This window comes from Balaenoptera ricei, chromosome 15 (assembly GCF_028023285.1).
Source record: "Balaenoptera ricei isolate mBalRic1 chromosome 15, mBalRic1.hap2, whole genome shotgun sequence".
NCBI lineage: Eukaryota > Metazoa > Chordata > Mammalia > Artiodactyla > Balaenopteridae > Balaenoptera > Balaenoptera ricei.
The window spans coordinates 12,399,703-12,412,371 of record NC_082653.1 but is presented as its reverse complement, the minus strand read 5'-3'; the positions used below and the strand labels follow the sequence as shown (position 1 = coordinate 12,412,371).

Here is a 12,669-nt window from a genome sequence, read left to right as displayed (position 1 = left end):
ACCGCAGGAACCTGTAGCCTCTGTGGATAGAGCACAGTCCAGAGCTGGTCTGCAGGAGTGACCCTTCAGGCAGCAGAAAAACGTGCCAGAGGACATGGGACCTACATCACTGACTCCCTCCCCATCTTCAGGTCTTTGCTCAGGGAGCTCATTTGCAGAGAGAACCTTTCCTGACCAGCTTGTTTAAACTTGCATCCCCACCTTGACACCATCCCTACCATATCCCCATCCCTGCCTGATGTCCTCATCGTTTAACGTACTACATCTTAACTTAAGTAGCTTGTTTACTGTCTGTCTCTGCCACGGGACCAGGGATTTTTGTCCAGCTTATTCACTGTTAATGCCACAGCATCAAGAACCATGCCTGGCACATAGTCAGAGCTCAGTGAATTCAGTACTGGCTGAATCATTATTAGGGTTAATCTTTATCATCTAATATAGATCAGAAACTGTTTGCCAGCCTCCTCATCAAGTGCGTGGTCCAGTTGGAATTGATACAGACCATTGACAACATCGTGTTCTACCCTGCAACGAGCAAAAAGGAAGATGCAGAGCACATGGTTGCTGCCCAGGTGAGAGTGGCCTGAAGAAGGGCACCTGCGGGGAGGTTGTTCAGATGCAGTAGTGTGCTGGAGCCAGTGAGACTGGCTTGCAAGAGCCCAGCATGCTCATTCCTCCCAGGCCCACGTTCAGTGACAAGGTACTAGTAACTTAAAATTGGCCACCATGGGAGTATTTACACCGCTGAAATCACCGAACGCTAGAAATCAGGCATTTTCTCCCCCCGCCCTCACCGAGAGCTGGTTTACCACCATAGTACTGCTCGGACTCCACCCCCACCTTGGTGCTTCGAAAAAATGTGTCATTAATCGCAGGGACTGTTCCTTATAATTGATATACAGTTTAACCGTGAATCACTGAGAGGGAAAATATGTGGATAAAGGTACCAATTTTTCCTTCAGGAAGTGCACTTTTTTGTTTTCTGTGTGCAACCTTTTGTAGACACGGTTTGCTTGGAAACAGAATTTGGTGTCCAAAAGTTGGACAGTAACCTTACACCATGGGCTGCAAACTTAAGTGCTTCAGGGGCTGGGAGATGCTGTGAGTGCGGGCGGCAGGCTGGGCGGGACAGTGGGAACCACCGAGCTTGAGGCCCGCCGGAGCCCAGCCACCTCCAGCTCCGGGGGCAAGTTGCTGTCAGGTGGGTCAAGCTGGGATGGTCTTCCAGTTTTTCAAGAGGAGTCAGAAATCAAGATTTTTCTCATATAGGACATCTCTTGTTTATTAAATACTATAATTATTGATCAGCAAAATACATCTGTTGGCCAGATCCAGCACAAAGGCTGTCCTTTTTTGGTTTTTGGTTTTATTTTTTAAGTATACAATTCAGTGGCTTTGGTATATTCACAGAGTTGTGCAAATATCCCCACTGTCTAATTCCAGAATATTTTTTTAACATCTTTATTGGAGTATAATTGCTTTACATTGTTGTGTTAGTTGCTGCTGTATAACAAAGTGAATCAGCTGTACATATACGTATATCCCCATATCCCCTCCCTCTTGCGTCTCCCTCCCACCCTCCCTATCCCACCCCTCTAGGTGGTCACAAAGCACCCAGCTGATCTCCCTGTGCTATGCAGCTGCTTCCCACTAGCTATCTATTTTACATTTGGTAATGTATATATGTCAATGCCACTCTCTCACTTCGTCTCAGCTTACCCTTCCCCCTCCCCGTGGCCTCAAGTCCATTCTCTACATCTGCGCCAGAATATTTTTTATCACTGCAAAAGGGAACTCCCTAACCATCAGCGTCACTCCCCACTCCCTCCTTGCCCCAGCCCTCAGCAACCATTAATCTATTTTCTGTCTCTATGGATTTGTCTGATTCCGGATATTTCATATTACTGGAATCATATAATATGTGAGCTTTTGTGCCTGGCCTCTTTCACTTAGCATAATGTTTTCCAGGTTCATCCATATTGTGGCATGTATCAGTGCTTCATTTTTATATATGGCTGAATAATATTCCATTGTATGGCGGTACCACATTTTGTTTATCCATTCATCAGTTGATGGACATTTAGGTTGTGTCCATTGTCTGGCTATTATGAATAACGCTGCAGTGAACACTTTTATACAAATTTTAATGTGCACATGTTTTTAATTCTCTTGAGTATATACCTAGGAGTGGAATTGCTGGGTCATATGGTAACTCAGTGTTTACCTTTTTGAGTAATTGCCAGACCGTTTTCCAAAGCAGCTAGACTATTTTACGTTCCCACCAGCGATGTATGAAGGTTCCAGTTTCTTCACATCCTCACCAATGGTTGTTACTGTCTTTTTTTTTTTTTAATTATTATAACCATCCCAGTGTGTGTGAAGTAGTATCTCTTTGTGGTTTTGATTTCCATTTCCCTAATAACTAATGATGTAGAGCATCTTTTGTGCTTGTTGGCCATTTGTGTATCTTTGGAGAAATGTCTATTCAAATCCTTTGCCCAGTTTTAAGTTGGGTTATTTATCTTTTTATCATTGAATTGTAAGAGTTTTTATATATTCTAGTTATTAGTCTCTTATCAGATAGATGTATGATTTGCACCTGTTTTCTCCCATTTTGTACATTGTCTTTTCAATTTCTTGATGGTGTCCTTTGAAGCACAAAAGTTTTTAATTTTGATGAAGTCCAAGTTACTATTTTTTCTTTAGTTACTTGTACTTTTAAAGTTATTTCTAAGAAAGCATTGCCTAATTCAAGGTCACAAAGATTTAGGCCTACATTTTCTTTTAAGAGTTTCATAATTTTAGCTCTTACATTTAGGTCTTTGATCCATTTTTGAGTTAATTATTGTATATGATGGGAGATAGGGGGTCTGCCTTCATTCTTTTGCATGTAGATGTTTAATTATCCCAGCACCATTTGATGTAAAGACTATTTTTTCCCCATTGAATTGTTCTGATAGCCATGTTGGAAATCTCTTGACCATAAATATGAGGATTTATTTCTGGATTCTCAGTTCTGTTCCATTGATCTATATGTCTATCTTTATGCCAGTACCACACTGTCTTGATTACTGTAGTTTTTTAGTAAGTTTTGAAATAGGGAAGTATGAGTCTTCCAACTTTGTGCTTCTTTTTTCGAGACTATTTTGGCTATTCCATGTCATTTACATCTCCATATGAATTTTAGGATCAGCTTGTCAATTCCTGCAAAGATGTCAGTTGGAATTTTGATAAGGATTACATTGAATTTATAGATCAATTTGGGGAGTATTGCAAACTCTGCCCTTTTGTAACCTCTGGCTTCTAGGGAGGGTTGTGGTCCATTCCTAGAGGGCTCAACAAATATAAAATCCTTAATTATGTCTAATAATCCCTAATTATTTTAGGCAACATGTTCAATAAAAATTTCTAGCATTCCATACCTATTTCTATGGTTTTTCCCTTCACATTTGAAAACACAGTTGTCAATCTTATTAAAGTTCATTAATCACCTGATGAGGCTAAAGATGCCCTTGGGCTTTGCTTAACAATTTCTTTCTTTTCAGTGAGTATGTTTTGAGACTCACACCTTCTATCACACGCACTACAGTTTGATTTTCTCATTTTCCAATTTCTTTATAAAATAAAAAGAGGACAGTGCAATCCTGTAGTGAAATAATTGGAGAAGTACACACTCCTGTTCATGCAATGAAGGCAGTACTGACAAAACTGAAACTCTGGCCAGCAAAGCCTGCCATCATGCAAGAGCTCAGCATATTCTTTCACCAGCCAATGAGCAGAGTCTAAATGGAAAACATTTCAGGGTACTGAGGAATGAAGTGTACCTTATAGAGAGGAGGACTTCTGGAGAGTTGTGATGATCTCTGTCTGATACCACAGTGTCCAAATCCGTTCCATCTTCTTTACTTAGCTCTCTTATCCTCCCCTCTCTAGCAAGACACGCTGGATGCAGATATCCATATAGAGACAGAGGACCAGGGCATGTATAAGTGCATGTCTTCCCAGCACCTTTTCAAGCTCTTAGACTGCTTGCAGGAGTCCCACTCATTCTCAAAGGCCTTCAACTCCAATTACGAGCAACGGACTGTCCTGTGGCGAGCAGGTAAGGGAGGAAGCACAGCAGATGCGACAGGTGGTCACACTGGTCACCATCCTAAAACATTAAAGCCTTTGGAAAATTCCTGGCATGGTACACGCAGCTGGAATAACTTACCAGATATTTCATGCTTGAGGGAGAGAGAAGGGAAATTTCATCCTAGTACCAGGAATATTGTCTGGCACATGGGAGACTCTCAGTAAGTATTTGATGGAAAAATGAATTGGTTGAGTTTAATTGATCTAGCAAGGGCAAGAAATTTTACATTAGGTTAAGATTGTACAGTTAGGGACTTCCCTGGTGGTCCAGTGGCTAAGACTCCACACTCCCAATGCAGGGGGCCCCGGTTCGATCCCTGGTTGGGGAACTAGATCCCGCATGCATGCTGCAACTAAGAGTCTGCATGCCACAACTAAGAAGCCGGGATGCCACAACTAAAAGATTCCACATGCCTCAACTAAGACGTAGCGCAGCCTAAATAAATAAATAAATGTAAAGTTAAGCATGATGATATAAAAAGTGTGGTCGTCTAGGAGCAACAAAAGCATTCGTACATTTTTTTGAGGCTTTTAGGGGTTTTCTCTCCCACGTGTACAAATAAATATATAAGTCCCAGAAGTGAGTGATATGTGTGTGCGTGTAGACACACATGTATGTGCAGGGGTGATGGTAGGAGTCTCATTTTGTGAACTGTGTACAAAAGTGATACTTTATATAATTCTTGTACTGTTACCATTACTTGAATTTTCCACCAAAATGCCTATTTTAATCCATAATTCTAAAATGTCATTTTTCTCTATAGCTTTAAACTATCTAGGTGTTTTATGTCTTTGCCTGTAATAAGATTTTGCTTAGGGACTTCTCTGGTGGTCCAGTGGTTAGGACTCTGCACTTCTACTGCAGGGGGCACAGGTTTGATCCCTGGTCGGGGAACTAAGATCCCACATGCTACGTGGCACGGCCAAAAAAAAAAAAAAAGATTTTGCTTATAAGAGTGGTTTACACATCTCTGTGGCTGATTGGTATTGCTTTGTTTAAGAAAACGTGTTCTTCAGGGATGAGATACAAAGAAAAGGATACTTATGGAAGATTGTTCTGGCAGGTGTGTGTGGGATGGATTGGCAGAGGGAGAAGGGATGACAGAGACGCACTGAGGAGCTATTTCAGGAACTGCTGTGAAGTTTTCATCTAGGGCAGTGGTCCTTATTTTCAAATGATAAAATGCTCTAATGGAGGGTCTAATTTGGAAGGCTAGAAAAATAAAATAATTATCATGTTGGTTCTCAAAAAAAAACGTGTTCTTGTATGTGGTTTGTGAAAAACATCTAGCAAGTCAGAGACATGCTAGAATTCTTAAGCACTGTTACGCTTGAGAAGATGAAATGAATGGCTTCACCAGCCAGTGAGCAGAGTCTGAATGGAGAACAGCTCAGGGTGTTGAGGAGCAAAGTGTACCTTGTAGGGAGGATGAGATGTCAGGGCTGCCTTGTCTGGTATCACAATTGAGCCGTATTAAAAATGTGAGATCTTTCAGTATTTCCTAAAGTAACTCAGTTAGTTTCCCACGTGATTTCTCAGCATTACCCTGGAAGTGTGCACTATTTATATGACTATTTCTGATCTCTAGGTTTTAAGGGCAAGTCTAAACCCAACCTTCTAAAACAAGAAACCAGCAGCCTGGCCTGTTGTTTGAGGATCCTGTTTCGAATGTATGTCGATGAGAACCGCAGGGATTCCTGGGAAGAAATACAGCAGCGACTTTTAACGTAAGAAGAATGATTTCTGATTAAATTTCTTACCTGTAATACACAGATGCTTCATAACAATACTATGATTTGAAAAGAGTAGGAGAAAAATACCTATATGCTGACACCCTCACCAACTGTTTTCCTTTTTGTTTTTTCATCCTATCTGGTTCTTCTATTTCACTTTTCTTAATGCCCTGAGGAGGGCAGGGCTTCATTTCTTCCATTCAACATTGCTTAAAGCACAGAAACATAGGCAGGGAAAAGTGCTCTGAGCTCAGAGTCATCCAGCCTGGATTGAAGTCCTGACTGCGTCCTCTTTAGAGCACTGTCAGCTCATCCCACCATTCCTTCTTCCCAAGAGGAACATATTAGAATCGTGCGGGTACCAGGATGTACTTACTTTGTGTGGAAATGCAGCAGTGGGCTGGCAGCGGATGGCATTGAGAGAGCCCCCTGCAAAGAACTAGATCTTTGCCACCCAGTTTCTTGGGCAACTGTGAGCAAGATGCTGTGTCTAAGCCTCCTTTCGCTCCTTTAAGATTTGAAAACATTAACATGCAGTGCTGGCAAACACGGGATAAAGACACTCACTCTCCGATTTCTGGAAATCAGGGGGCATTATATATATATCAAGAGCCTTAAAGTATTCAATCTCTTTCTTTGACTCAGTAATCCACTGTTAGGGAATCAGGATTCCCACACAGAACATTCATTGCAGACTTACTTATAAAGAGAAAAAACTTAAAGCAGCTTGACTGTGGAATGGATAACTACATTGTGGTATATCCTATGATAGAATATTATGCAGCCTTTAAAAATGAAGTTTTGGGGAGTTCCCTGGTGGCCTAGTGGTTAGGATTCCGGGCTTTCACTGCCGTGGCCCGGGATTCAATCCCTGGTCAGGGAATTGAGATCCCACAAGCCGCACGGTGTGGCCCAAAAAAAATAAAATTTTTTTTAAAATGAAGTTTTTTAAAAATAATTTTCCTTGATGTGGGAACATGCTCATAATACAAGTTTCACCACAAAAAAGCAGGATGTAAAACCATATATACTTGTGATTTTTCAGTAATGTTTTTTAAAAATCACAGACCAAAAATCTGGAATATTTCCTATTCCAGAATATTGTTATGTGTCTCTTAGGATGACGGAATTATGGGAATTTTTTTCTCTTCTATAATTTTTTGCACTTTTCAGTCGTCTTGCAAGGACAATATATGATGTCATAAGCTGAGAAATGCATTAATTAAAGAGGACATCAGCAGCTCATTTCAATTTACATCAGGCCCAAAAGAGAACTACCTACATAGTCTCATAAAGTTTCTCTAAAGGAGATACGTAAATGTTTTTAGCACAACATGTTTTAAAAATAGCCGTTGTGTGCGATGTGGGAAAAGAAAGGCAGTTCATGGTTAACTGTGGGTAACAGGCTCTCGTGCTGATTGTGCTGCAAACCCTGATTGAGCCCCAGCCACGTGCCAGGCCTGCGCTGGCTAACGTTTAATGTACTTGCTTCATTTCATCTTCACAGCAGCCCCTTGAGTTTGGTACAGTTATTTATTCCCATTTTACAGCTGAGCAAACTGAGGCTCAGGGATTCGTTCAAGATGGCACAGCCAGAGCAGGTGTTCACTAAATACTCATCGCAAGAATAAAGAGTTCTTGGGACTTCCCTGACGGTCCAGTGGTTAAGACTCCACGCTTCCAGCGCAGGGGCCATGGGTTCAGTCCCTGGTTGGGGAACTAAGATCCCACACACTGCACAGCGCAGCCAAAAGATTTTTTAAAAATAAATGAATAATAAAAGAATAAAGAGTTCTTCACTCCATTGGAATGTGAGATGTTCCTCTTTTATTTGACATGTGCCCCCCCCTCCACCCCACCTCTGATTCTTCTAGTGTGTGCAGCGAGGCGCTGGCCTATTTCATCACAGTGAACTCTGAAAGCCATCGGGAGGCCTGGACAAGTCTCCTGTTGTTACTTCTAACAAAAACCCTCAAAATAAACGATGAAAAGGTATAAACAAGTAATGTCTCCACTGGGATTTGGGTTGGCTTTTCATTGAGACTTTGAAGTAACTACTTTCCTCATTCCTCCAAGGATGGTTACATAACTAGCACCATTCTAGATGCATCGGAGAGAAGTTAATTAATTATGAACAGTGGGTGCCCGGGGTTATTGGGGCTTTTTCTCTCAAAGAGCCCCAGCGGAGAAAGGCTGAAGTTGAAGCCAGGCAGGTTGCTGTTAAACAGCTACCGTGATTTTCAGTGTGGCTTTGTTGGAAGAGAGGGTTGAGATTGTGAAACACTGGTTTAGAATTGGAAACTTGATTTACTAAAATGAAAGTTGACTTTGGTAGCAAGGCTGTCCCCAAATAGTTTGTGTTAGGAGTTAAATATAATTAAAAGAAGTTTTAATTTGCAAATTTTTTGCACCTACTTTATAATAGCCAGAAAAAACACCAATATTATTTGCAAGAAGTTCCAGGGTGAGATGAATACTTTTGAAAAACTAGTGCCAAAAAATAGTTGCATGTCTAATTTTCTCTCTCTCTGTTTCTCCCACCTCAAGTTTAAAGCACATGCTGCAATGTACTACCCCTACTTGTGTGAAATTATGCAGTTTGACCTGATTCCTGAGCTCCGAGCAGTTCTGCGGAAGTTCTTCCTAAGGATAGGTGTTGTGTATAAGATATGGATTCCAGAAGAGCCACCCCAGGCGCCAGGGACCCCGTCACCAATGTGGTAGCCCGGGCCCCTCCGGGCCACTGCTGCAGCTCTGCAGCCCTGTCACCACGCCGCCTCTGCCTGGCACGTCTCGGGAAGGGTCAGACCGTAGAAAGTCGGCATCCTGGAGCTCAGAATGGCCTGGATAAAGACGGTTCCATCAGAGTCCCCGACTGAGGCGTTGTGCTATTTCCCTAAACTGTTGCACACCCAGTTAACACAGGAGGTGGGGAGTCAGTCTCATCTCTGTCATTCCACTTTACCGATTGAACTGCCTGTCACATCTGTCATTGCACTTGCCGTCATTCTCAAGCAAAGTCCCACGATTGGCTGTAGATGTTCTGTCAGAGGAAGTCGCTCTCCTTGATGGTACTGAACATAGCTGTATAGGTTCGTGATTATTAGAGAGTATGTTAATAAAATTTCTTGTAACGGCTAAGTGCCACCTAAAATATGCTGGGATCTTTTGTTGTTTGAGTGTGCTAGAGAAGTTTGAGTGTTTTTGTCAGTTGTGAGTCAGCTGTAGTTACATTAGTTTGGGGAAAGGTAGGGGGAAAAGGGTTGGGGTTTCTTTTGGGTTTTTTTTTCTGTTTCGTTTGTTAACGTCTGGGTGATTTTTAAAGCATTTGACAAAAAAGATATTACTGAGGATTTGATTGAAGGCAGAGTTTAGTAATTAAGTTAGAATTAAGAGCTTGCAAGGTTTGAAAAACAAATGTAGTGCCTCCTGGCTCTCCCTGTTTTAGTAACTGGGGGAGAAAAAGGCTATAGGAAAAAGTCAACAACTGAATGAAGATGATTAGTCTTCATTGAAGTAAGTATTTGTGGAGGAGTATTAAAATTTCCAGAATACATTGTCCATCTAATCTATGAAGCAGTAACAAAAGTGAAGTAGTAATTTAAGAGAATTAATTTATATCTGAGTAGCCCTTTTCTTTGTACCTCGGGATAGTGAGTGTACCAGCGGTTAGTGTCCCTGCTTGGGCACCGTCCCCACGCAAGGTCCCTCCAGAGAGAGGGGCTGGGGGCTCTGCGTGAGAAGGGTGGCTCCTGTGAGCCTCCCCCAGCCACGTGTCATGGGTTGAACCCGAGCAGACCTGTGCTGTTGTGGGCCAGCACAGCTGACCGTGACCTTGGCAGGAGGTGGCCTGCGTTCAGTGCTTCCGTTAATTTGAACCAAGGAGCTGAGTTCTTTGGAAGGGTTACATTCTGGGGTCCCTATCACGTGAATGACGGTGCAATACTCTCAGCTGCAGTAGAACTGAATTCTGGTGCAGCTTGTGTGGAAGCCGGCGGTCTAGGAATACAGCCCGAGGCCTGCAAGCAGTAGATGTGGGAGCTGAATTTTACTCTGAGTCAGTGAGAAAGAACACAGGCTTCATCTCTGCCCTCTCGTCCCCTGCTCACCGAGAGCAGCACTCAGCGTTAGAAGTGTTGCAGGGTTATTAAGACATGGAGACTGCTCCCTGCGCCCTGTAGTCCTGTAAATTGGGTTGTGTTGATGTCGACTCTGGTGCCTTAGAAGTTAGTAAGTTGGGAACCTATCTAAACAATTGGATAGTTTTTCTTTATAGAGAAGGATTTCTGGTGCTTTTGTTTACTAAGAGACTGATTTCTTACATTTTTTGTGTTCTAACAGCCTTGAGCAATGTGTGGTTTTGGCCAGCAGTACTCTGTCTACTTTCTTCTTTCCTCAAAAGTGTTTTAATTTCTCTACCAAAGAAAAAAAAGAGCAGGTTTAGGTTTTTACGTTATTTACATACATGAGAGAAGAGGGGCTACGGAATTTAGCAGGAAAGGACCTGCTAAATATTTTACCGTGAATGGAAAATGTCAGCACGTCTGACGTCCTGGTCCTGGAATCCGTTACATCTTTACGCTGCAGCATGGACCCCACATGCTGAGACGTCCTCGCTGGTACTGTGGTGGTCACAGCCTCCGCTAGTCAGCCGTCTCCATTAACATTTGCACTAAAGGTATAAATGGGGAGCATGCGGGTTTGTTCATACTTACATTTTCTGTCCAGCTGCGTCCCTAGGTGGAGATTCTTCCTTTCCTTCTGAGGTTCTTATGTGACGTTTTCTTCACTGAATGTGACTGCAAGACTTCGCCCACGTGTTCCTGCCTTCTCTTTCATTTTTGCCCCCTCTCGCAGAGTAGGAAATGTGTAAGCGCGTTTTGTCACTTGCCGAAACATTCAGGTTTGAATTTCTTTTCAGCTTTTTTTTTTAAAAGATTCGATATTCTGAATAAGGCATTTGAATTGTACCAGCGTGGACTTTTTAGAAACTGGATGTAAAACCATTTAGGGTGACTTTTCTTGTCTGTGGACTGTGACATCCAGAGGAGATCCCTCACTCCCAATGGTAAAGCCACTCAGCCCGAGTTCTCTTTTGTGACGGATCTGTTCTAGCGCACGGTGAACGTGGCTTGTGCCACTCACACACCAGTGAAAGGGGTGTGTGTGCCCCTGCAGCACCGGGCCAGGGGCCATTCATTCACAGGGTTATGGAGAAGAGCGACACATTTCCAAGGCCTTATTTCTTTCTCAGCATGCTTTAAGTGTTGATTTTTTGTGCTGAGTCTCTGGAGAAGTTTTTGTTTGTTACAGGACTGCTGCCTTGAGCAGTTTTGTTTTTCTTCATTGTCCTTTAGGGAGATCACCAGCTTTGGCATCTTAACAACAAACGGTGGATGGGAAATTTTATTTCTAGTATGCATCTTTAGAGTCAAATACACCTTTTCCCTGTTACTCCTCATGTACAAGCAAAGAACATACATAATGGGAATTGTATAATAATATCTGGAAACAACATTTTCCTCTGAGAGGTGACTTTTGTACAAAATGCAAAAAAAAAAAAAAAAAAAAAAACCTAAACTTTCTCGTCATTCTTTTGTGATTATGGCTATACATTTAGTAGTCTTTATAGTTATTAAAGGAACCTGCTGACAAATGCAAGTATGGCCATCTCATTCAGACGTTTGTTGTTATGATGCAAATGGGTATTGGTTTAAATAGAAGCTGGATCCTTAATACTGCATTTTCTGAATTCTGTTTTAGTATTTGTGTTAAAGTAGACATAGCTTGAACTCACGTGAAATCTTGGAGTTTTGCTATCGGCAGCTTTGTAGTTTGGGAAACAAAGAAACCAAAGCCGAATATTTAAAAGAATGACTATATATGGAAATCCTTGCTCTCAAAAAAAGACACTCATCAAAAGTGTAGTTTTTCTCAGTGTTCTAATTTTTAAAAAATTTTATCTGCATATTTGCATCAAATATTTCTTTATGTGCAAATGTATGTTTTACCTCCTTAAAAATGCCTAAAAGTTAGTTAATAGCTACTTTCGTTTAATCTATACACAATGATTAAGTGCATTTAATATTGGTAATTTAATGAAAAGCATTCCTTGCCCAATGGATGTATACATTTTTGAAAGAATAAGCAGAATTATATAATATGAAATGCTATGTAAAGTTTTCTATGTAAAAATATTATGTATAATACTGTTAAAATAAATATCCCATGCTTTAATCAGGTGGTAAATCAATAAAGTTTTAAAAAGTAAAGCTGCTTTTAATGTAGTAATTAATGTATATCAAGCCATTATGTATATCAAACTTGATAATGTATATCAAGTTTTGGGTTAGTTTGTTCTTGTGGCAGGTATTGGTGGTAAAATTTGGCCTTTATGTTTAACTATTATAATTATTAATGGGAGAATATTAATTGTGGGTTTAAATTTTTTTAAGTAAAATTCCCTTCATTCACTTTCCTCCCCCCTGTGAAAGGGAAGAATATCCAGTTATGAGGTCATGAGAAGATTCTTATTTATCTCATTAATTAGTTTGACCAGTGGGTTAGTTCCCAAGAAAGACAGACATCTCCTCCTGCTGGCACTGAGGGCAAGATCGCAGAGGAAGACTCACAGGTAAGCCAAGTGGGCATTGAGCGGGAGACGATTCTGAGGTTCACACAGGGAGCTGGCCTAGGAAGACAGTGAGCTCTAACCTTGCCTTTCCTGCCTCCAAGCGCAGAATCCATTCCTTCTGAAATATGTAAAGTTGTAAATCATGATTATATTTAAAATATTCCACT

At 41.4% G+C, this 12,669-nt stretch overlaps 1 protein-coding gene and 1 non-coding gene across 2 annotated transcripts in view; both read left to right on the top strand.

Annotated features, from left to right (window-relative positions):
- ARFGEF2 (ADP ribosylation factor guanine nucleotide exchange factor 2) overlaps positions 1–12,082 on the top strand; it is a 100,885-nt gene extending 88,803 nt beyond the window's left edge. Inside the window, exons 35-39 of the mRNA XM_059898821.1 lie at positions 442–572; positions 3,934–4,102; positions 5,724–5,862; positions 7,743–7,860; positions 8,416–12,082. Coding sequence (XP_059754804.1) covers positions 442–572; positions 3,934–4,102; positions 5,724–5,862; positions 7,743–7,860; positions 8,416–8,592 — 734 coding nt within the window. The 3' untranslated portion in view covers positions 8,593–12,082. The remainder of the gene's footprint in view (positions 1–441; positions 573–3,933; positions 4,103–5,723; positions 5,863–7,742; positions 7,861–8,415) is intronic.
- Positions 4,957–5,029, top strand: TRNAR-UCU (transfer RNA arginine (anticodon UCU)). The gene has a single exon. It is a non-coding gene; the product is annotated as a tRNA-Arg (tRNA).
- Positions 12,083–12,669: the final 587 nt, after the last annotated feature.